Source organism: Budorcas taxicolor, chromosome 5, assembly GCF_023091745.1.
Source record: "Budorcas taxicolor isolate Tak-1 chromosome 5, Takin1.1, whole genome shotgun sequence".
In the NCBI taxonomy this organism is placed as follows: Eukaryota; Metazoa; Chordata; class Mammalia; order Artiodactyla; family Bovidae; genus Budorcas; species Budorcas taxicolor.
The window spans coordinates 62,804,230-62,828,363 of NC_068914.1; the positions used below are offsets into that span (position 1 = coordinate 62,804,230).

The window sequence follows — 24,134 nt, forward strand, 5'->3', positions numbered from 1 at the left end:
CGGACTCTGTTGGAGCTCATACTTAACTAAGGTAAGTGAGATTCCTATGAAAAACTTGAGACTGAAATCTGGTTGTTCCTGTGGTTTGGAACTGCTCTAATGCTAAACTTTGCACTCACTCGGGGGGGGGGGGGGGGGGGGGGGAAGAAAACACACCAGGACCATATTATGCCTTACAATGAGTTTGAGTAAACTCTGGGAGTCAGTGATGGACAGGGAAGCCTGAGGTGCTGCAATCCATGGGGTCGCAGGGTCAGACACGACTGAGCGAGTGAACTAAACTGAACTGATGCCTTACAATGAGGCGTAATCCAAATGGTAATTTTCTTTCTTTTTTTGGCCCCAGGTATTTTAATTGTAGCGTTTTCTAACATTTTTTCCTGGGAAATTACTTTTCATTTCGTTCTGAGATGTCTCCGGATATTTCTAAGCTTTTTCAGTGCTTTCCCCAGGAACACATTAAAGAGAACACGCAAATCTGTTTCATCAAAATGATGTTAAATAGCCACATGAAATAATTCATTACTTATCGATTGATAACATTTAATTTTCAAAAATATCATCGGCTACTAATACACACACACCAGAAACGGATGAAACCAGAAACGGATCTTTGTATTTTCACGGTCATCAGAACCCTGAGGGACGCGCTCGAGAGCGCACACGAAGGTACCTCAGCTTGAGCCCACGAAGTTACCTCGGGTTCCGCACTACAACTCCCAGAAGGCTCCGCGGCCAGGAGCCCGTTTCCGGGCGTGCGTCCCCGTCATACGCTCGGAACCGGGGAAATGGGGAGCGCGGCTACCTGGCCAGCTCGCGGCGTGTTCGCGGCTTGAATACACGGCTGACCCCTCTGAACGCTCTCCTGGTCAGGACCCGGCGCTGCTCGGAAGGGCCTTCTCCACTAGCACCGCTTGAGGACCCAACATGAGGCGCTTGGGGTCGGTGCAGCGGAAAATGCCGTGTGTGTTTGTGACGGAGGTGAAAGAGGAGCCTTCCACCAAAAGGGAGCATCAGGTACCGAGGAGCTCGGGGCCCGCTGGGCGGCCGCGGGTGGGCTCCTCCCGCGGCGCAGGCTGCATTTGAACCCGCGAGCGCTTCCAGGCGCGGTAGAGCCGCCCTGCAGCGGGGGGGTCTCTCTGCAGGGTTCGCTCCGGCGGCCTAGGGTACAGGTCTTCCTTTAGATAAAAGTGTCATAGACTGTAAAGACTGTAAAACGGTGGCATAGTCTTTCTCAGAAGTGAAAATCACGAAGTTCGTTGGAACTTTTTTTTCCCCTCCATTCTTGATGCTCTTTTGGCTTCCTGAGAATAAGCAAATCATAAATTAAAAACGCAGTTTATTACTGATAAAAGTGAAAGGGTGCCCATTTTTTTCCTTAGTACTTAACATACTTAACATTATATTATGCATTTTATGACTGTTGTCTCCTTCCTTAAACGTTCCACCGAAGGCAGGTGCCATTTGACCTCTTATCCTAGTGCTGAGGACAGTGCTTACCCCTTAGGAGGCTTTTAGCAAATGATTATCAAGTAAATGAACACACGTAACACCTGAGCTAGGCATACAGCTCTGCATAGAATATGATTCCTGGTGTCAAGCTCATTATGGTGGATAAAGAAACATGTGAATACAGTTGGCCTGTGAACAATGCCAGGATTCGGGGTCCGATCCCCTGAAATCCGAGTATAACTTGTGGTTGGCCCTCATATTCAAGTTTCCTCCGTAACAAGGCTTCTGCATTCAGGATTCAACCAACTGTGTGTAGTACTGCAGTATTTACTATGGAAAAAAAATTTTGCGTGTAAGTGGTCCCGTGCAGTTCAAACCCGTGTTGGTCGAGTCAACTGTATTTAACAAATCTGGGTAGACAAACATGTATTGCTGTGATAGCATAGAGGAGGAGGAGGTGATTTGTAATAAGTTACAGGAGAAATATTTTGAAGGATAAACTGGTGATCATACCTTGGAACTAGGGAAATTAAAAACTTCCAGGTGAGAGCATGTAGAAGGCATAGAGGCTGTTTATCTTAAACCAGTTTTCTTTTTCTCTTTTAAGCCATTTAAAGTTTTGGCAACTGAAACTGTAAGTCACAAGGCATTAGATGCAGATATATACAATGCAATTCCAACAGAAAAAGTGGATGGAACATGTTGTTATGTTACTAACTACAAAGGTAAAATAAAACTGTGCTACAAATATTTATTTTTCTTAATCACTTAAACTGTATATATCTGAAGTGCTCTTCATAAACCCTTGGAAAAAAGTCACAATTGATATATTATACTTACTCTACCATTGTATCTTTCTCTTGGGGGAAGAAAGGAAGATAACTTAGTATTTAATTAATACTGATTAAGGGCCAGACAGTATGATAAATGCTTTATGTGTTATCTTTATCTATCTGCACAATAAGCCTCTCCTGTTTCACTGAAACAGAAACCAAAGCTCAGAGAACATAATTTGTTCGAGACCATTTAATTAATGAAGGCTCAACTGGTAATAGGACCTAGGTTTATGTGACCCTAAAGCTTGTTCTTATTCTGCTGATCCCAGTGCTAATTCAGTTGTTTTATTACTGTTGTCAGTGTCTCTAATTTGTTTCATTTTAATGTACTTTAAAAGAGAAACTCAAATCGAAATTGTCAACTATGTTATGGAAAAAAATGCATTGAAAAGAGAGAAACAATCTGTGATTTCTTTTTTCTAGATATTGAAATTACTTCTCACTTCCAGCAAGAGAAATAAAAGTTAAATGCATATTGGATACGTTCTTCATAATAGGAAATCTCTTGTGAAGTGCATCTTTTTTCATTTTGTCGTGATGAAATTCACATACCGTTTACCATGTTGGTCCTTTTTAAGTGTACAGTTCAGTGCGGTGTGCACAGTTCTCATTGTTGCGCTGCTGTCACCACCACCCATCTCCAAAACTCTCTTCATCTTGCAAAACTGAGACTCTACACCTTTTAAATAACTCAGCCTCCCACCTTGTTTCACACACTGCTTTGTTTCTAAGGATTTTGACTAGGTAACTCATGAAAGTGGAGTCTTACAGTATTTGTCATTTGGTGACTGGCTTATTTCACTTAGCATATTGTCCTTAAGATTCATTCGTGTTGTGGTGCATGTCAGAATTGCCTTCCTTTATAAAAGGATGAACACCACACATTTGTGTATACCACATAATTGTGTGTGTATACCGTTTATCCGTCAGTGTGTACTAGGTGAACCGTGCTGTGAACATGGTACACAAATCTTAGAATCCCTCCTTTCGGTTTTTAGGGTATATATCCCAAAGTGGAATTGCTGGATCCTGTAGTAATTCTTTTTCATTTTTTTGAGGCACTGTTATACTGTTTTCTGTAGCAAGTGCACTGTTGTATTCCTACCAGGAGTATAGAAGAGTTCCAGCTTTTCCATATCCTCACCAACACTTGTTATTTTCTGTTTTTTTGATAGTAGCCATCTTAATGGGTATACAGTACATTTTTTATGTTTATTTTTAAAAAGAACGAAAGGTTCATTCAACAGAAATGACAATGTAGTTTTAATATGTTCTTCATATTATTTATTGGTATAGCTAATAAGTAATGTAGAATGCCTTACCCAAACTGTAATCAATAATTTTTCAAATAGCTGATTTATATATTTGAAGAAACAAAGTTTTCTTTAGGGTTTTATATTTATATTATGGGCTTCCCAGGCAGCACTAGTGGTAAAGAACCCTCCTATGTAGGAGACATAAGCAAAGTGGGTTCCATCCCTGGGTCGGGAAGATTTCCCTGGAGGAGGGCCAGGCAATCCACTCCAGTATTCTTGCCTGAAGAGTCCCATGGACAGGGAAGCCTGGGAGGCTACAGTCCATAGGGTTACAAAGAGTGAGACATGACTAAAGTGACTTAGCACACAGGCACATATTTATACTAAGAAACTTAAAAGTATGCATCACATTGTGTAATTACTATCAATATAATGGTGGCAGTTAAAGAAAATTGGGTTGCTAAAGAAAACTTCGAGAACCCAGAGTGACAGTGCTTGTAAATCCACAGTTAATTACAGGTACAGGATAGGCGATACAGTAAGGGCATTAAAAGGATGTACATCACAACCAAAGACTCTGTCACAGTGAAGGGTCTGATGTTGCTGCTGCTAAGTCATGTCAGTTGTGTCTGACTCTGCGATCCCATAGATGGCAGCCCACCAGACTCCTGTCCCTGGGATTCTCTAGGCAAGAACACTGGAGTGGGTTGCCATTTCCTTCTCTAGTGCATGAAAGTGAAAAGTGAAAGTAAAGTCACTCAGTCGTGTCTGACTCTTTGCGAAATGGTGTCTGACTCTTCAAGACCCCATGGACTGTAGCCTCCCAGGCTCCTGCGTCCATGGGATTTCCCAGGCTAAAGTACTGGAGTGGGTTGCCATTGCCTTCTCTGAAGGGTCTGATGAGACCTGCTGGTGAAACCATCTATAGTCCTCCACTGATGCCTCCCCTACCTTCCTGACAAATCTAGGAAAGACAAACTTTTTAAAATTAGGGACCACCACTGATGTAGGCAGGGAACACCTCAGAAACAGGGAATCTGAAATGCAGTCTCAGCTGGGGACTTTTATATTTTGCTGGTCATGAAGGCATCTTCCTGCTAAGTAACCAGCAGCAGCCCCCCAGGAGGCTCACTGAGACCAAGTGCAACTCCTTAGTCTCACTGTTGTCGAGGAAAAATGGTAGTATGTACCCTGGAACTTCTCAGAACCCTGACTGCAAACCATCACTATTCATCAGTGTTCCATGTCTTGACCCCAGGGGTCAGAGCCATGTAAAACACTAGCTTCACTCCACGTTTTTGGAGGTTAACCCTCATAGCATAATTTAACATAGTTACATTTTAGAGAAGGTGTGAATACAATTTCTGGTTATGTTTCCGTTAGCAGAGAGAGCTTCCGTTTCTCACGATTACTAGTTTCTCATATGTCTGGGATGATGTCCTTACTGAGATGGTCAAATTTGTTTTGTTATCCTGCATATTTCTCTTTGTCTTTCGGGTTGTTTCCCTTAGAGGAAATGACCCTACGTTTATTGAAAAAGGTTATATTGAAATGTCTTTCAAGCTAAATTTTATTGTCTGCCTCTTAAACTTTTTTTTTTCTCTATTATTTTTTAGGTCAGCCATACCTCTGGGCTCGGCTAGACAGGAAACCTAACAAATTAGCTGAGAAAAGATTTAAAAATTTTCTACATTCAAAACGAAACTCAAAAGGTTCGTGGGTCCTTTTTTTTTTTTTTTTAAAGCTATTCATGATTTAAGTTGAAATTTTTGTCATTTCTTGCTGTGGTGGTCTATACATTATATCCTTCTTTACAGTTTAAGCACTTTGGGAAAAGAAATTACAAGTGAGTATCTTTTTATGTAAAAGCATATTCTTGAAAAAGATTTCAAAATATTTTCCTAACATTTCTGTGACTCTTCATTGTAGTTTATTAAAACATACAAGTTACTATGAATGACACATTTGGTTATTAATAGTTTTACATTAAGTTTCTCTAACTATAAGTAGATATATACATGTATCATTATATATCCACTCATATATAATCTTTATATATTTGTATTCATAGTGCATTGAAAATTCACCATGAATATACATACTGTAACACTGGCTGCTTTATAGACTGTTAACCTACTGTTACAGATGGTGGGTTCAAAATTGGAAATTTGAAGTGTTAGTACCTTAACCCTGAGAATTGTGGTGGTGGTAATGAATGGAGACTAATTAATATGGTACCTGATTTGATGGGGCTCATTAGTTGTTCCCACTTTGAATTTGTTCAGTGTTTTATATTGCTTAAAGTATCACCACACATAAGATTATTTAATTCTTTTAGAATTTTTTTGGAATGTTGAGGAGGACTTCAAACCTGTTCCAGAGTGCTGGATACCAGCGAAGGAAATAGAACAGTTAAATGGGAATCCGATGCCTGATGAAAATGGACACATTCCTGGTATTACTAGATCTCTTCTAAGATAGTTTTGTGTTTACTAGTAAAAAGAATGAGATACATGCAATTGGAAATTAGAATATAATTTTAATATGGTGGTTCATGGTATTTATACCAAAGATGTTTCATATCAAGACTGTCCTTTCAGTTTTAGAATATTTTCTCAGATGGACAGTTTACTACCTATAGTCTATAAAAATTAATAAAGCATTGAGTTTGGGAATAGCCTTGAAGTATTGTCAGGATAGATGATATGATCGATTAAATCATATAAGCCTTTACTTTTTAGACTGAAGGTAACAGTATGCATGTTTTTAAGTACCTATAATGTGCGAAAGTATTCTTAGATTTTAGTAATATAAAAATGAATATCAGAACCCTTATCCTTGATGATCTTGTAGACAGTAGGAAAACAAGTCTACCAATAATAGTATGATTTGAGAACTAGAAGGAAATAATGCACAAGGTACAGCTGGAGAAAAGAAGAATTCCTAGTTCAATCTTGGTGGCTAGTAGAGTCATCTAAGAAGAATGGACATTTATCCTGAAGCTGAAGAACCAGGAAGTTAGTTGGCAAGGGAAGAGAGGTTAGCTTAGGCAAACTTCCACAAAGGGCAGAAGTCATGACATCTTTTGGAAATTTTAAATAACACCTCAGTGTGGCTGGAATGTTTATAACTTGGGTTATAAAAGCAGAGGCTGGAGATGTGTAATGGGGTCACATCTTACACAGCTTTTGATTCTAGGGGTCACATCTTACACAGCTTTTGATTCTATCTGAAGAACTTTGTGAAGTTTCTCCTAAAGATGACTATTAAGCAGCAATACAACAGAACTAAATATAAATTCCTGAAATAGAACTGTGATAAAAGTAGGGTAGGGAGTTGGAGATAGTAGACTAGTGAAGAGGTTATTACAGTAGTCTGGATGAATAATGAATACCAAAGATGTGATGGTCATAATAGTGTTTATGCCATAGTTTGGGGGGTTTTTTTTGGTAAGGAACTCTCCACAACAAAGAAGCCTAATCTGGCAACAGAAGTTAGGAAGGGAATAGCATTTGATAAATGTAGAATCAATACATTGTTCAATAAATACTGGAACAATACAATAAACTGCGGAACAATTGCATCTGTCTGTTGTCCCTGAAACTGGAGAGGAGGTAGAGAGAAACTGAAAAAAGGTTTTAGTGCTGTGTCTTAGAATGGCGCTCAGTTCTTATTGAAAATATGAATTTTCTTTTAAAAGAATTCTGGGTACTCTGTACTAAATAATCAAACAGGTTAATTCCTTCGTAGAATCAAGAGACCTTATGATTAGAAAAAGGATGATTTACAAAGCAGTAGAACTGTTAACATCTCCACTGATGTTGAATGATACCTTATGTGACAGAACATCCAGAAAATTGGCGACAAAAATTAAAATTACCTTAGTCATAATCCAGAGAAAAACAATGCAAAAAGAAAACCTCACTTGTTTCTTTAAATGATAGGTTGGGTACCAGTGGAGAAAAACAACAAACAGTACTGCTGGCATTCGTCTGTAGTCAATTACGAGTTTGAGATCGCCCTGGTCCTGAGGCATCATCCTGATGATCCTGGCCTTTTGGAAATTAGTGCAGTGCCACTCTCAGATCTTCTAGAACAAACACTGGAGCTCATAGGAACCAATATTAATGGAAATCCTTACGGTGAGTAAACCCTTTTTCTTGTTTAGTTACAGTAGTCATTTATAAAGAAAACTTCCTAGGTTCAACTGAAAGAAATATACACTACAGGAGTGACTAATAAACTTGGAATTTTTTTTTAGATTCCCTTTTTAAGTGAAATCATATAGTGTTTGTCTGTTATTTCACTTAGCATAATATCCTTTAGGTTTATACATGTTGTTACTACTGACAAGATTTCATTCTTTTTTTATGCCTAATGTTCCATTTTCTGTATGTGTACCCTATATCTTTATCCATTCATGGTGAGGTAATTAGTTTAATTAGCTAAGTAAAATAAATAAAAGAATGAATATCGTAAGCAGCATCAGAATATATGCCATGATTTGAGTACAAGTCCTCAGGGCACTATGGAGTATTGTTGACAGGCAGATGAAGACAGAGCCAAGGTCATTAAAGCTGTAATAACAAAATACAATATAGCGATCAGAAGCAGATTGATTGGCAGGTGAAAAGAAGCTAAGACAGTGACTGTGCAAGTTACCAGATACAGCGGGGCCATTTGGCAAACACTGAATGATTGTGGCCACTGGTGTAGAGCAGTGGTTGGTGGACTTTTCTGTAAAAGGCTGCATAGTAAATATTTAGTTTTGGGGGGCCATATCTCTGAAAGACCATAGACAGTACTTAAATGAATGGGTTGGCTGTGTTCCATTGAAACAGTTTACAAAAACTGGCATTTGGCTGGATTTGGTCTGAAGGTTAAAGTTTGCCAACTCCTTGTATAGAGCACTTGAAGGTAGAATTTAGACTTAGTGGGATAAAGTGCCAACTTGTGAGTGAAGGCAGTTGTAATATATTTCTCTTCAAGGAATCAGACTTTTTGGTAAATTTATCCCTCAGTGTTTTAAGAAGGTTTTTTTACTTGGAGAGAGAAATTTTCTGATTCTTTTTGAAACTTCTGAATGGCTAATGGCAAATTTTTATGATTTTAGGGTTAGGAAGCAAAAAGCATCCATTACATCTTCTTATACCACATGGAGCATTTCAAATAAGAAATCTACCTACCTTGAAGCACAGTGATCTGTTGTCCTGGTTTGATGGTTGCAGAGAGGGTAAAATTGAAGGAATAGTATGGCATTGCAATGATGGTTGTTTAATCAAGGTAATGGCAGAAAATAATTTGTAAGGTTATGTCATTTTATGTTCCTGACACAAAGTAGAAGTGGCACTGCAGTACTCTACAAATTGCAGTAATTCTGATACGCAGTAATGTCTTCATCAAATTGCAGTAATTCTGATACACAATAATGTCTTCATCAAATTGCAATAATTCTGATACGCAATAATGTCTTCATCAAATTGCAGCAATTCTGATATGCAATAATGTCTTCATCTCACGTGCCACCATCTTTATACGATAACATTGTTTCCCAGTATGCATTCTGTGGGGCTTTGGTTCTTCTAGATGTGCTTCAGAATTAAAGTGATGAAAATGTCTGGAAGACCCTACATACTACATATTCCTTCTTGGAAATTCATGTTGAACATATGTATTCTCTGAATCATCTGTACTATAATGACCTCATGTGAAAGCATTTCTCAAACTTGCTTGATTATAGAATTTGTTGAGAGAGTGCTAAGGTGACAGTTAATATGTACAGAATGAATTACTTTACACTTTTTGCCCTTTCTGTGTCCTGGACTTGTCTATTTAATTTCATATAGGTTCACATTGTAATGTTCAAAACTGGAACTAATCCAGTTTGGACCAATCCAGACTCCAAATAATTAACTGACGCCAAAAACTTAGAAATAATTTTTAACACCTCTGTCCATCACTTCATACATCTAATTATCAGTTCTGAAAGATTCTCATCTGTTGTATCTGTGTACTTCTCACCAACCAACTGGCTGCTAATTTTAATTTAAACCAAGATTCATGCTTGAATTATTTTATCACCATCCCAAGCATTATCTTTCAGTCTTATCCCTGTCCTGTCTTCACAAATGAATGAGAATACTGTTCACTTGCGTAGTGACATTTAAGATTTTTCATGATCTAGCACCTGCTAAAATTTCTAGAACTCTCCACTTCCATCTCTCAAACATACACACATTGTGTATGTTCTTAACTAAATGCAACCAGAGCAAAAAGCACTATTCTATCACATATTATTCCCTTTGGTTAGAATGACTTCTACCCATATTTTTCAATTGGCTGCCTTCTGTATTTAGCAACAGACTCTGTTATTCATTACCATTTTTATGGAGCCCCTGATTATGTTCCTGGAATGTTTCCAGGTGCTGAAAGTAGAGTTAACAAAACAGTGTGTCTGCCTTCATGAAGCTTACATTCTAATGGGGAAGACAGACAATAAGCAAGTAAATATGTACTATGTCAGGAGGAAAACATCTATTAAAAAAAAAAAGGGTTAGATGAAGTGCAGCCTTAAATAACTCCCAGTGGCTGGGAAACAGTAGGCACTCAGAAGATGTGTAAGTGAGTAAAGATAATATAGGCTAAAGCTAACTTTTTTCTTTCTTTTCAGGTCCATCGCCACCATCTTGGTTTATGTTGGCCGATCCCAGATACTTATATGAATTCAAAACCAGTTATTATCAACATGAATCTGAACAAATATGAGTATGCCTTTGATGCTAAGTGTTTGTTTAATCATTTTTCAAAAATAGACAATCAGAAATTTAGTAGGCTCAAAGATATAATTCTTAATGTATAAACTGGAAGTGCAATTAAAAACTAGCTTCATTGTTGTTCTGTTTCAATGTTGAATACTCTGCCATGTTTATAAGGTAAAAATATCTCAGATTCAGTTTATTATTCAGTGTCTTAATATAGCAACATCTCTTTTAGCATTTAAAGCAATCAATTTTCCAGCTGCAAATATCTATTCAAATTTTTATTTAGAAACAGCAAATGAATGTTAACCTCTGGAATTAAAAATATAATAATAAGCTCTCCACCTTGTACAAAGGTTGGATTCAGTCCATTGTACGTGGGTAGTTTAAAAGACAAACCAACAATTTTGGACCATTACTTTAAAAATTAAATAGTTTAAACTGAATTTAAAATTGCTAGACATTAACAAAACATATGGCTCAACTTAATAACATATATATAGACATAATTTCAAAATCTTAACACATATATAAATATGTAAGTATATATAAAATCCCAGTTTTAGATGTTTAAAAAACTTGGTACAACATTATAAATGTATAAAAATTTACCATAGCTCATTGCCTATTTGACAGACATACTAACAGTCTTCAAAAATATACTTTCCTAAAATGTTGAAATTTTTATATAATTTTATTTACTAAAAATTCCAATTTAAGTAAAGCTATGAGGTATTGAAAAGGAAATCATGTAGGTCAGACTTGCTTGATTTCCAGATGGAATTTTAACTTACAAAGTTAGTAAATAGTTAAATAAAACTATAGTTAGAGATGGCCTTTTAGTATATGGGGAAATTAACAGGATTTTCCTCCTCATCTTCAAACTGTTCAGAAGCAGCAACAGGACTAGTTAATTCAACTCCAAATTGTTCAGAAAGTTTTTTTAACTTCTCTTCTAAGAGAATATTTTTTTTCACTTCTTCTTTGTAGTTATACTTCAGATCTTCTATTTCTTCAAAAAATGATGGATCAAAATTTTCCAGTTCTTTTTTCAGCTTTTTTATTTCCTCCTAATAAGAATACATTATCTTGTAAAGGTATACACAGGAGAAAAACACATTCTTTAGGTCTGAACTAAAGAGAATGATTTACAAACATGAAAGCCAAAGAAACCTGAATAGTCAAATACAAGGCAGAAGTCAAATTATTCTCTAAATTATGTCCTATTCTGGCACTATAATTTATCAACTATTAAATCAGAGGGGATTTAATCTTTCCCCAAAAGAATATTATGTTCTCAGTGTGAGGCAGTCAAAAAACTTGGTTATTCACAACACTGAAGTTATTCTGGTTACAATTCTTTGGTTTAGGCATCATTTGTATTTTCTTTACAAGTATCTAATTTTAATGAATAGTGGTCACCTGTTATAAATATATTTATGATCACGGAAACTGTATGGCTTCTGCCTGGCCAAAAGTTAGCATCTAATAAAGAAACAATTTGAGCTTTAATGACTAGGTAGAATAGCCAGAGAGCACTAGTTAATTTTCATATTTATGTTCCTTCATTCTGTTTAGAGTCTTAAAGAGATAAAGCATATCAAATATCTTTATGTGAACCATTTCTGAAAATAATTTTTGAAAAAGACACTAATCCCAATGTGACCCAAAACTTAGGAAAATATTAAAATAATGAGCTATATTTGTGACAATAAAAAATAATTAACTCTCTAAAGAATCCCATTTGTTCTGTCTTAATTTTTTGGTAGTTCTCTATAGTATTTTTAATACAGTCAGATGAATATAAAAACCTTAATATCAAGGTTTAAATGTAAGTATAAAATGTGATTCCAGGAATATTTAGGATACATAGTTAAAACTCAGAGATGGTGATCATGAAAACAGTTTTCAACAGCTGTTTTCACAAAACATTTATAATATATTTATAATTAGATATAATTAAATACTTACCTTCAAATGCTGCTTTTCCATGTCTGAGGTTCTGAGCTGTGTCTCTAGATCTTTGACCTTTTCCTTTAGTTGATCAGGATCTGCCCCCACAAAGTGAAAATTAGACTAAGCTTTTTCCCACTCTGAGTTCAAGATAATGGACTTATTTTAGAAGAGAAAGAAGAAACTTATGCAACTAGAGCCTGGAAAATGTGGCCTTTTATAGCTGAAACAGTTCAGGCTGTGAATTCTGTATGCTAACCTCTATATCAATTCCATAGCAAACAAAGAAAAGAGACATATGCTAGGTGTTAGAAGTATAGTCAGGTTAATTTTTACATGGAAGAAATCATTATTTGCAGAGGAAAATTCTAGAACCAAGAAAATTTTTTAGGTCTAAATGTACAACGATAGAATAAGTATATGATTAGGGAAGGGGCTATAGCCATAAAGTGGCCAAGTGCTCCGGTTACCAGCAGCTCTGGCTGTTCCCTGTGCATCAGGATGTATTTACTGTGTAGTTACTATGTGAAGAATGTGCTAGGCAGGATACGCAAAGATGAATACATCCTGACGTTTTGGTAGGAAAACAGAAAGCAAAAGGGCATTAGTTTAATTTATTGATTTCCTCCAGAGTTAAACATATCTCTAATTTTATAGAGAATCGATCTGCAGTAGGAATTTTTCTTTAACCATCTTTGCTAGAAACATTTTCTTTAAACTGCATATAATGTGTCATATAGCCATCAAAAGGTAAACTTTTTTAAAATGCTAAAGTTTGAGAAAATAATGGTCAGCAAACACATTTGCATTAATGGGACAGGAAGCATATTCTATTAAGGTGACCTTGGAATGCTCCTCTAATTTAAGTAGGAGACAAGTATTTTCCTCATACTTTTCAAAGCTTTCCTCACCTTTGCATAAAGTGCTCATGATTTTGTTTACAGAGTTGATTCTTGATCACTGAAATGCTGTGTGAGTTGTCTTAATCAGTGGGATGCTATATATTACACACACTGGTAATGAAATAGTGCAGTAAAATTGATTATGTATGTGTGTGTGCTCAGTTGTGTCTGACTTTTTGTCACCCATGGACTGTAGCTCGCCAGGCTCCTCTGTCCATAGAATTTTGCAGGCAAGAAGACTGGAGTGGATTGCCATTTTCTACACCCTGGGACCTTCGCGACTCAGGGATCAAACCCACATCTCTTGTGTCTCCAGCATTGGCAGGTGGATTCTTGACACTGTGCCACCTGGGAAGCCCAGTTATGATGTATAAGCATTTTCCAAAAGTTAGCTTAATAAGCACTTAAATAGTGCTTTAAAATTTCCAAAACCATTTGATTTTTGAGCCTTAACAATCTTTTACTGATATCCTCATTTTTAAATAGGAGATAAAGAATATGAGGGTTCAGAAATTCCCTCTTGGGATGCTGGAGTTTAGAGAGAACTTGCCAAATGTCAGCAGCATTAACAGCTCTTTAGTACTGTGTCTGGTGTAGTATACCAAACTGGCTGCTGTTGTCAGACGAGGTTTATGCATGTACGTCTAGTCACCAAAAGTATAGTGGTCAATAGCAGAGAATGGCAAGGAACTTTGGAGTTTCATAGCTTTAGGCTTCAATCTGCCTCGGCTGCTTCCTAGCTGTTGTAGCCTTGGGGACAGGTTAACCTCTTTGAATGGAGGTAAAATGGAGACAGAAGTACTCAAAATTCAGGGTCATAAGAATTATAAAATGCTTGTAAAGAATTTAGCATAGTGTTTGATACAACTCATACGTGATAGTCTTGTTGCTATTTTGTATAAAAGCTACTTGGTAGGATACTGAAAAGCTATGTGAAATAGTAAAAAACTGCTCAGATATAAGTTACTATAATCCTCTGGAACAGAATTTGGCATTTCCATCAAGCTGTCTGGTACGATATGCATACAAACAATAGATTCTGCTTATAGTTAAGTTCTATAACATGAAAAATCAATTAGTGAATTTTGAACCACTGTCCTTAGGGAAAATATACACATATATCTCACATAGATTTTATATCTGAAATCCTGGAAACAACTCATCCTAGAACAACTTGTTCTATTTTGTTTTACAAGAGAGAAAACAAGGTTCAGAAGTGTCAAGAGACCCCTGAGTCTGCCCCAGTAACAGGTATCAGAACTGAGCTTTAAATCCAGTCCAGCTGGTCCCAGAACCAGCGGCTCCTGCCCTGCGCTGCACTCCCCAGTACTGCCTCCATCCTCTGGTCATCCCTGTACGACAGCTGAAACAAACGCAGAGCGTCACCTTGTTGAATCTCATCTGGAAAACTGCATCATAAAACTTAAATTTCTCACTCCTCTGTTTATGTCTGCAGAAGTACCACACAGAACTGATGTTAGATTACAAGTAAATTGTAGTAAGTGAACATGCAAATACAGAATCTGCAAACAATAAGGATCAGCTGTTCACTATATGTGTACCCATGTATATACATCACGTATGTGTGTGTGTTAGTTGCTCAGTCATGTCCGACTCTTTGCAACCCCATGAACTGTAGCCCGCCAGGCTCTTCTGTCCATGGAATTCTCCAGACAAGAATACTGGAGTGGGTTGCCATTCCCTTCTCCAGGGGATCTTCCCAACCTAGGGACTGAACCAAGGTCTTCTGAATTGCAGGGGGATTCTTTACCTGTGAGCTACCAATTGCTTATTAATACATTACCTAAGCACACTGTAATAGTGAAATGATTAGTAACCACTTCTGAATGCAAATAGAGACTAGAAGGTTAGACTTTACTTTGTAAAAGGAAAAAAGAAAGGATATAGGCAATGTTTGCTTATATACATGTAGTTTTTAAATTAATAACAAGATGAAAATAACATTTAGAAGAATATGTTAAATGGGCTTCAAAGGGCCTATACTGAGAAACTGGAAGCAAGAGACTTAGTATTCATTACTTAGCATTATATGATGATAAATCTGTAACATCCAGAAGCGACACAAGGAGAAAGGTTTGAATACTTGCTACTCAGTATTACAAATAAAGGGCTCAATGGGAATACTGCTGTGTGGAGGAAAGAGACAGCTCTAAAAACTTACATCAAGGATTTGATTTTTTAGGAAGACAGTTAAATCTGTAAACAAGGCATATCCTAATTCAAAAACTTGGGTTAGCTAACATGCTATGAGTATGTTAAAAAATACATTACCAGATATGGTACTTTCAGGTCCATTTTGGTCTTTGTTAATTTCTATCCGATGGATTAATTCTTCTTTTTCTTTTTCCAGCTGACTGTTAGCTAATCTAGAACACAATGATAATGTGTTTAAAAAAAAAACAAAAAAAACAGACACTGCACCACAAAATAGGTCTGAGCATTTCTTTAACTGTGTGATACACAGTGCTTAGAACTTGCTAATATTTATAAAAGTAAACATTTGTCCATCTCCTTCAATTACTGCAGTGCTCCCATTCTCAAACAGAAATCACAGATTAAAAATCCACATTTTTCTTAAAATTTTATGTCATTTTCAAGAGTAGTTTTGGAGGGAGAAGCCTCACAAGAGTGTGCTACACAGAGCCTTGGAAGTAAAGAATTTTTTTTCTCATTCCATTAATACTTGCCTTTGGAAGCTAAGGTTTAATATATTCTATGCTATTAAGAAAGTTTAAATTACAGACGACACCTATATTAGGACCTGGTTTATCCTTTTTATACCATCTATTATATAAAAGAGTGACTGGCATTAGAAGGGTGAAAGAAGGCTGATAAACCAATTAGGCAGCAAGGGTGAAAAATCTTAACTCTAGATACAGCAAACCTGGTTGTATTAAAAAATGATTTTTGAAAAAGTAGTCATACAAACAAATAATATACCTAAGAACTCGAAGCTCCCGTTGAAGGCCTTGCTCTGTCTCATCACCTTCAGGAACATGTTTGAGAATCTCAATCTTTGTGCACAATGAAAAGTTAGAAGACAAAGTTTGACATGGAAATATGGGGTTTTATAAAGATCCATAGTTTCAATAAAGCATAATTTTAGAATGTGAGCTTTCAAAAGTACATATGATTACACATCTATGGTGAATCTATCCACTATTCACTCAACAATTATTTACTGAAGAACTACTGACTGCATGCCAGGCACTGTCCTAGGCACACTGGATACAGCAGTGGAAAAAACAGGCAAAATCCCTTCCTGCATGTTCCTGTGGTTCTCTCAATGTCAGTGGGGGAAGACAGTGAGCATGTGATGTGATGTAATCGGTTTACATTTCAAGATGGAGGAGCCTCTGAAGAAAAATAAGAGAGTAAGAGGACAGAAAGTGAATGGAACGCAGTGCGGGGATTGGGAGGGTCTGAGGAGCCTGCATTTAAGGAGAGACGTGCAAGTGGGGAGTGAGGTATGGGAATATTTGGACACAGTATTCTAAACAAGGGAAACAAAAGCAGGGCCCTGAATAAACCAAGTGAGTTTGGTCTGTTCCAAGGACTGAAAGGAGTTACTGTGGCTAGAATACTGAATACCAGAGAAAGTAAAGATGAGGCTAGAGAGGAAACCAGATGCCAGATCATGTAGGTCCTTGCCGGCTATGAAAGGACTTCAGGATTTTATGCTAGGGTATGGGAGCCACTGGAAGATTCTAAGGGTGGACTGCTATGATGTGCTTTATACTTTAAAAGGACTACTTGGTAAATACATGGAAAGTATGTCAGGGATAGGGCTTCCCAGGGCTTCCCTGATATCTCAGTTGGTAAAGAATCCGCCTGCAATGCAGGAGACCCTGGCTGAATTCCTGGGTTGGGAAGAGCTGCTGGAAAAGGGATAGGCTACCCACTCCAGTATCCTGGTCTGGAGAATTCAATGGACTGGTGGGACTGCAAAGTGTCGGACATGACTGAGCGACTTTCACTTAGGGCTTCCCAGGTGGCGCTAGTGGTAAAGAATCTGCCTACAATGTAGGAGACGAGATGCAGGTCCGATCCTTGGGCTGGGAAGATCCCCTGAACTAGGAAATGGCAACCCACTCTGGTATTCTTGCCTGGGAAATCCCATAGACAGAGGAGCCTGGAGTGCTACAGTCCATGGGACCATAAAGAGTTGGACACGAGTGAGCAACTAACACACACACACATACACACACACAGAAGGTGAAACAAGGACATTACTTGCCTGTTGCTCAAGGTCTGCCGTATATTTCTTAACTCTCTGTTCCCTCTCTGTTGCTTGTCTTACAAGCTGTTTAAGATCAGTAAGGCTTTTAGTTTTTTTGGCAATATCAGTTTCTAATTCTTTCAACTTGGTTTCATACATTCTAAAAGTATAAAGGGAAAAATGGTATAGACATGGAAAATAATTTCTCTTACTGATTTAAAAGCCACTGAAAATTTCTGCATTAAAAATAAAGAATATCTTATACTGGTTCTTCTGGTCAAATCTTCTCCTACATATTTATTTAGCATTATATGACAGCAAGGGAGAAGTACCCCTTAATTAACAGGCCAGTTAAATTGAGGATTTAGGTGTTTCCAAAGATTATAAACAAGGATGGAGCCTGATGAATCTGACCACTGTAAAAGATTAATACCTTTTTCAGTCACAAAACTAAGAAATAGAAATTAAATTCATAAGAATATAAAATTGTATATTACTGGATATTCTTAGGAATATACTTAAAGGTAACTAAAGCATTTCTCTCTCTCACTCACACACACAAACACACTTGAGTTAATCCAGTTAGAACAAAACCAGTACAACACTCCTGGGAGAGGGAACAGAATGTGTAAAAGTAGGGATAAGAAAAATGGCATATCTGAATAGATTTGTTACCTTTCAGGAAATGATCAATAGTTCAAAAAAAAAAAAAAAAAAGACCCCAAAAGAAATTTCTAAAACATTGAGCCAAAATGGTTTCCACAAGCATATTCCATCTTAGAAGAGACAATGTTCATAACATTCAGATTTCTCCAGAGAAAAGAAAAAGAAGAAGCACTTTGGCAAAATCAGGTTAAGGACAGGACAAGGAAGAAAAATTATTATTTCAATATTACATCAAAGTAATTATCATCAAAGAGTATTTGATAAACCTTAGGAACTTAGAAGGCAACACTGTTCACCTAACAAAAACTGTCAAAAAAAAGTGCTGAAATACCTGAAGTGCACTCCTGCACTCCATTTAATTCCTAGCTCTAATGCCAGCCAGTCAGAGAGGCCTCTGACCACCTGTCTAAAACAGCTCCTGCATCACCCTGGACTGTCTCAGCAGTTGGTATTATAAAGCCAGACACAGAATAGATGTCATTAGTTTATTGAGTAAATAATAGAACAACTATAAAGATTTCAGTATGAGCATAATGTGTCATGGATACCAAAAGATAAATCACTTTACTGACCTGGGTGTCTAATCCCAGCTGCAGATCTGAGCCATTTTTAAGGTGGATTTAGGGATATAGGAGGCTACAGACCAGAATTAGCCTTCTGTCAAGTTATGTTTTTTTGAAAGGTGTTTATTGGAGGCCTATTCTATGCTCAGTTACCTATACAGTTTTCAGATTAAAAACACAGAAATGATCTAAAAGGTCTCTCATTACCCTGCTCAAATTTATAAATCCTTTTCACATTCGTAATTTGTGTGTGTGTGTACCTTCACAGAGCCTTTTTTAGAAAAGAAAGGACGGGATTTATCATTTCCACAGATTAAAAAAAAACAACAACTTTAACTCACAGAAGAACTGTAATTTACTTGAGGTCAGAGTGAGAAATGTGTGTGTCAGTTGCTCAGTCGTGTCCAACTCTGTGATCCCATGGACTGTAGCCCACCAGGCTCCCTGCCGATGCAGGAGACACAGGTTTGAACTTGGGATCAGGAAAATCCCCTGGAGAAGGAAGCAGCTATCCACTCCAGTATTCCACCTGGGCAATTCTTGCGTGGTGGGCTACAGTCTATGGAGTCACAAAAGAATCAGACACAACTCAGTGATTACACAACAACAAGCCCCAGAAGCTACCTGGCTTTCTGAAGAAACCTAGTTAAAGTAGGCCTTTTAGAAATATACCTAATATAAAGCAGAGTCCAGCATGTAGCAGGTACTGAGAAAATACCTGCTAGATAAATACATCTTAAAGCGACTTAGAATTCTTTTGGTCCCTACATGATTATAGCAGGAAATAAAGGACCAACCAAGAAGCCAATTGATAGGCCTGCTGGTTGAGAGCCTCTGCTGGAGTCTAAGCAGACAAAAGGAGAGACTCCTTCTCCCCTTTATACCATCACATACAGTATTTCAGTCAGCCCTTACATTAGCCCTCTGACAGAATCAAGAAATAGCTATGGGGTGGGAGGAAGAGCAGATTCTGAGTACTCTCATTATGATGTTAGAAAGGGACCCTTCTTCAGGACTGTCTGGCCACCTGGGCCCTCTAATCTACCTGTAAAACCTTCCTTCTGGGAGTTGTCTGACAGGGGCAAGTGCAGTGCAGCAGGCCCCCTCTGAGACCTGCTGTAGCCTCACAGTGCTAAGATTTCCATCCCAGCTGTAGTGACGGTGACCACAAACCCACATCCAGTCCATTCTAAACAGCAGCTAGACATCCAAGTGGGTACTTAGATGCAGAGAGAGAAGGAACTCTAAGAATATGAAGATAAAGACGACTCTGCCTTCTGAAATGGGGTCAGCAGATGTAAAGAACACAACTTCCTTCCGGATGATGTTACAAGGGAAGGACGTGGGCAGGATCTCATTGGTCTCCACTTCTATGCATACTCCTTGAAGTAGCTGCTTAAGGTTGAAATGAGAATGACACCAAAGCCTTTTAGCGACTCATCAGTCACAATGAACCACCCCTGGTGGTAGTGACAATGAACATATGAATATTTGCTAGTGAATTCCTGTTGCCCTCATTCCCAGAATTAAGAAGCAATGAAGCTAAAACTTGATCCCGGCTACGTGGCTGCTACATTATGTGTGTACGTGTGCTCGGTCATTTCCGACTCTTCTGCCACCCCCTGGATTACAGCCTGCCAGTGAATTATAGCCTGAACCTCTTTCATAGCCACAAAGTTTATTAGATAGGCAGGAATCACACATACCTGTAGAAAAGGCTCAAGGGGTGGGAGAACATCAAGTCCCAGAAAGTAGAGGCTGAAAGACACTAAAACTGTCTGCTGAATTCATCTGTTGAAGGTATTTGAAGACCAAGCTGCCCAGGACATAACTCCAAAACTGCAGCACAGCCTACTCTGGTATGCCACAGCTTGTGACAAGTCGGCTCCATTGTGCCTGGCTTATACTTGGGGTAGAAAACGAACGCAGCACGGAGAAAAGCAGGACTAGTTGGGCACCGTCAGTCTGGGCTCATGGTTGACAGCAGCTTCAGGAAACTTGTTGGGCTCCAACACCCTCAGCCCAGCCCCAGCTCTGCTCTGATCCATGCCCTGACACCCCAATTAGTTAAATCTCTTAAGGAAGAAAGAGTAAGGATCATGTTAAACCACCCAACGGTTCTTCATGAAAGAACTAAGTGAATTAGAATAATGTCATATTCTTTAAAGACAATAATGGAAGAATTAGAACTGACAAAACTGGCAAATGTTAAGCTGCTTGTTCCTACCTTGTAACAACAATTGATTTCCAGCTCTTGCTGTCCGCACCTTCAAGCTGTGGACCTCTACTCTCTGCCAGCTGTAATCTCTTACCACTCTCTTCTAGTTGAACTGTCATCTTCTCATTTAATATCTCCAAATTATTCTTAGCTATCCGTAATTTCTCTGCAGCTTCAGTTTCCTATCATTAAAAGCTAATTAGTATGTTATGCCAAAAGGTAATACTGTTCTCATGAATGTAATATATTCAAAATTATCACTACAAACTAGAAAGAAAAATAACCTGAAGTTCTAAATGCTGATTAAAAATCCAAAAAAAATCCAGTATTTTTTAAACTCTAAAACTGCAATATGGTCATCATAATTACAACAGTGCATGTAAATGAGGTTATAAAAATACATTTAAAATATTTTACTCCATAGTTACTTTGTCATATTTGTTATAATAGTTACCAAAAATGCAATAGTTTATGTCTTTAGATTTTTTAAAAAGATGTTTTGACTCTTTAATACCTGAGACATAACTATAAGTATAAACTGTGTGTAAGTACCACAGATTATTTCCATTATTAAACATCTATATTCAACGAGCAGTATCACTCTGGCCTCAAAATGCGTTCAGATTCCATTGTAACTAGTTTAAAAATATTAATTGCAATTAATTCACTGGATCATCCATATAAATAATGACACATTTGTCTGGGGCAAGGAATATATTCTGTGTCTTAAACAGAAAGGAATCCTACTGTTTAACAAAATAGTTTCATATACTGTCTTGTACATCAAGTGTAATTCTAAGACGTGCATAAATATTAATTCATTTAAACCCTGTAGCAGCTCTGTGAAATAGATACACTTAATAGTCCCAGTTTTACAGATGAGGAAACTGAGAGAAGGAGAAGGAATAGTAGATTGCCCTCATTCCCAGAATTAAGAAGTAATGAAGCTAAAGCTTGATCCTGGCTGTGTGGCTTCTACATTATGTGTGCATGTGTGCTCGGCCATGTCCGACTCTTCTGCCACCCCCTGGATTACAGCCTGCCAAGCCCTCTGGCCGTGGGATTTCCCAGGGAATAATACTGGGGTGGGTTGCCACTTCCTCCTGCAGGGGATCTTCCCAACCTAGGGATCGAACCCTGTCTCCTGCATTGGCCGGTGAGTTCTTTACCCCTGTACCACCTGGGAAACCCAGCTGCTACATTATACTGCCTGTTAATTTATTATTTTTCAATTTTCAATGTTCCTCACTATGAAAGGATGGTGGGCATAAAGCACAATTCCTAAGTCTCTTAATATCTATTCTGAATAGACACTCATCAACTATTTCATTCAGTTTTCCCAAAATGTATTAATTAACATAAAAATAAGTGTAGTCAATAATGAAAGTCATACTTTTTTAAGTTCTTTACGAAGTCTGTCATTTTCAGCAACAATTTTCTCTGTGCCCTTGGCTTTGGATTCATAGTGCATGCTCAACTGACGTCCAAGATGAACTTTGAGTTTTTCTAATTCAGCCTAGAAATTTAAAAAACTCTACATTATCAAAACGAGGAAATAAATGATGGTCCCATAAACTCATAAAACTAAGTTCAACATAGTTTTATAGCTGATATTTGATACAATTAGAATTAAATTCTTCCCTTTAACACTGGTCATCTAGAGCAGAGGTTTCCAATCTTGGCTTAGAATGAGCTGATGACTTAAAAAACAAAACAACAATACCAATGGTGGGACCAATCCCCAAATAACTGATCAATCTCAAAATTAGGGTCTTAAGCAACTGTATTTTTGAAAATAGACACAGTTAATTATTTTATGTTGCCAGAGTGAGAACCAATGGTCTGGAAATAGTAAGATGACCACATGATGCTACTGTAACACTTTAATCATTGTCTCCAATATTTTTTTCCACATGTGTAAAATATCTATTCATCCATTAAAGCCACTTTATATACTATATTTAAAACTGTCCTTAAAAATTAATACAAATTGTATCAGTATAACATTCTGTACAAATGGCATTAAGAATATTACCTTCAACTTTTCATTTTCCATCTCAATATTAGCCATTTTTTCACTGGTCAATATTCCTGATGCTTTTTTCAGCTGTTCATTTTCCCTTTGGACTTTTTCGACTACTTTTTTCATTAAACCAATGGTTTTTTCTAGTTCTGGGATTGTCTTTCCACTTCTACCAGACTAGGAAAAAATGTTAACTTTTTATTTAATCAAATATTTTAGAAAGTACAGTATAAAGTACCAAGAATACAAGAGGTTTATTATTAAACTCATTGTTGATTCCTAACATTTGAAGCCAAAGTTTGTATTACTTCAACTCATTATAATAACTTTATGAAAGAGGAATTACAATCTTCACTTTACATACAAGAAAATCAACACTCAGAGAATTTGATATTCCTAAAGTCATGCAGCTAATAAGTAACAGCTAAACCCAACATTAGTATATTAGCATTATAACTAAGAAGCTGCCATGAATATCATAAAAAGTAGTTACAAAATGTTAGAATCAGACCAAGAAGCAGTTAGTAGTTACCTCAATGAATAGAAGGAAGATTCCTGGAAGTTAAATGTTTTCAAGATGTGGAGGGAGATGCAAAGAAAAAAGAGATGGTATAGAGTCCAAGTGGAATAAAAAGCATGTAAGATGTGACAGATGATGAAATTTATTAACTTGAAACAAAGAGAAAGCTTAGTGATGTTTTACACTGTACATACAGCAGAATATAACTGAAACTAGAAGCACTAGTGAAGGCATATCAATACTGCTATGACATACCCAACCTTTTATTCTCACTTCCAGCATATCCCTTCTGAAGCTAAAACAAACATATGGCATACTCTCACATACTCACCCCTCTAACGTGGCCAAGTTTCCGCTCTATTTCTGCTTTTTCTTTCTTCAGAAATTCACACATTTCCTTCAAGTCTCTTACCTGATTCTAGAATATTAAAGAAAACATGTAACAGTTTAACACAGCTGTAGTCACTGATAAGGAAAGGCAAATCACCGGAACTACCAGTCTCTTCCAACGTATAGCTTAAGTAAACAAGCGGATCTTCCTAGTAATGAGAGGATTTTGAACTGTGACTTATGTTGAAGTAAAGTGTACTAATACAAGAGATTTTATATATGGATTTAAATATATATTTCCTACATTATTGCTTCAGTTCAGTTCAGTCGCTCAGTCATGACCAACTCTTTGTGACCCGATGGACTGGCAGTACACCAGGCCTCCCTGTCCATCATTACTGCCTTAGTATACAATAA

General features: G+C 37.4%; 2 protein-coding genes across 3 annotated transcripts in view; one reads left to right on the forward strand and one right to left on the reverse strand.

Moving 5' to 3' along the window:
• Positions 1 to 791: 791 nt before the first annotated feature.
• C5H12orf29 (chromosome 5 C12orf29 homolog) lies at positions 792 to 14,454 on the forward strand. 2 transcript variants are annotated; one of them, XM_052640095.1, is made up of 8 exons: positions 792 to 1,017; positions 2,060 to 2,177; positions 5,161 to 5,256; positions 5,883 to 5,999; positions 7,489 to 7,686; positions 8,658 to 8,827; positions 10,215 to 10,309; positions 14,354 to 14,454. In XM_052640095.1, the coding sequence occupies exons 1-8, from the start codon at positions 928 to 930 to the stop codon at positions 14,403 to 14,405; spliced, it is 936 nt and encodes a 311-aa protein (XP_052496055.1). In that variant the 5' UTR covers positions 792 to 927; the 3' UTR covers positions 14,406 to 14,454. The 2 variants fall into 2 exon arrangements, with proteins under 2 accessions (XP_052496055.1, XP_052496054.1); XM_052640094.1 differs by lacking the exon at positions 14,354 to 14,454 and having other exon boundaries at positions 10,215 to 10,403.
• CEP290 (centrosomal protein 290) overlaps positions 10,999 to 24,134 on the reverse strand; it is a 90,997-nt gene continuing 77,861 nt past the window's right edge. Inside the window, exons 46-54 of the mRNA XM_052640092.1 lie at positions 23,719 to 23,805; positions 22,880 to 23,044; positions 22,238 to 22,360; positions 20,854 to 21,026; positions 17,416 to 17,557; positions 16,119 to 16,192; positions 15,450 to 15,544; positions 12,274 to 12,353; positions 10,999 to 11,372 (exon numbers count right to left, since the gene is read on the reverse strand). Coding sequence (XP_052496052.1) covers positions 11,142 to 11,372; positions 12,274 to 12,353; positions 15,450 to 15,544; positions 16,119 to 16,192; positions 17,416 to 17,557; positions 20,854 to 21,026; positions 22,238 to 22,360; positions 22,880 to 23,044; positions 23,719 to 23,805 — 1,170 coding nt within the window. The 3' untranslated portion in view covers positions 10,999 to 11,141. The remainder of the gene's footprint in view (positions 11,373 to 12,273; positions 12,354 to 15,449; positions 15,545 to 16,118; positions 16,193 to 17,415; positions 17,558 to 20,853; positions 21,027 to 22,237; positions 22,361 to 22,879; positions 23,045 to 23,718; positions 23,806 to 24,134) is intronic.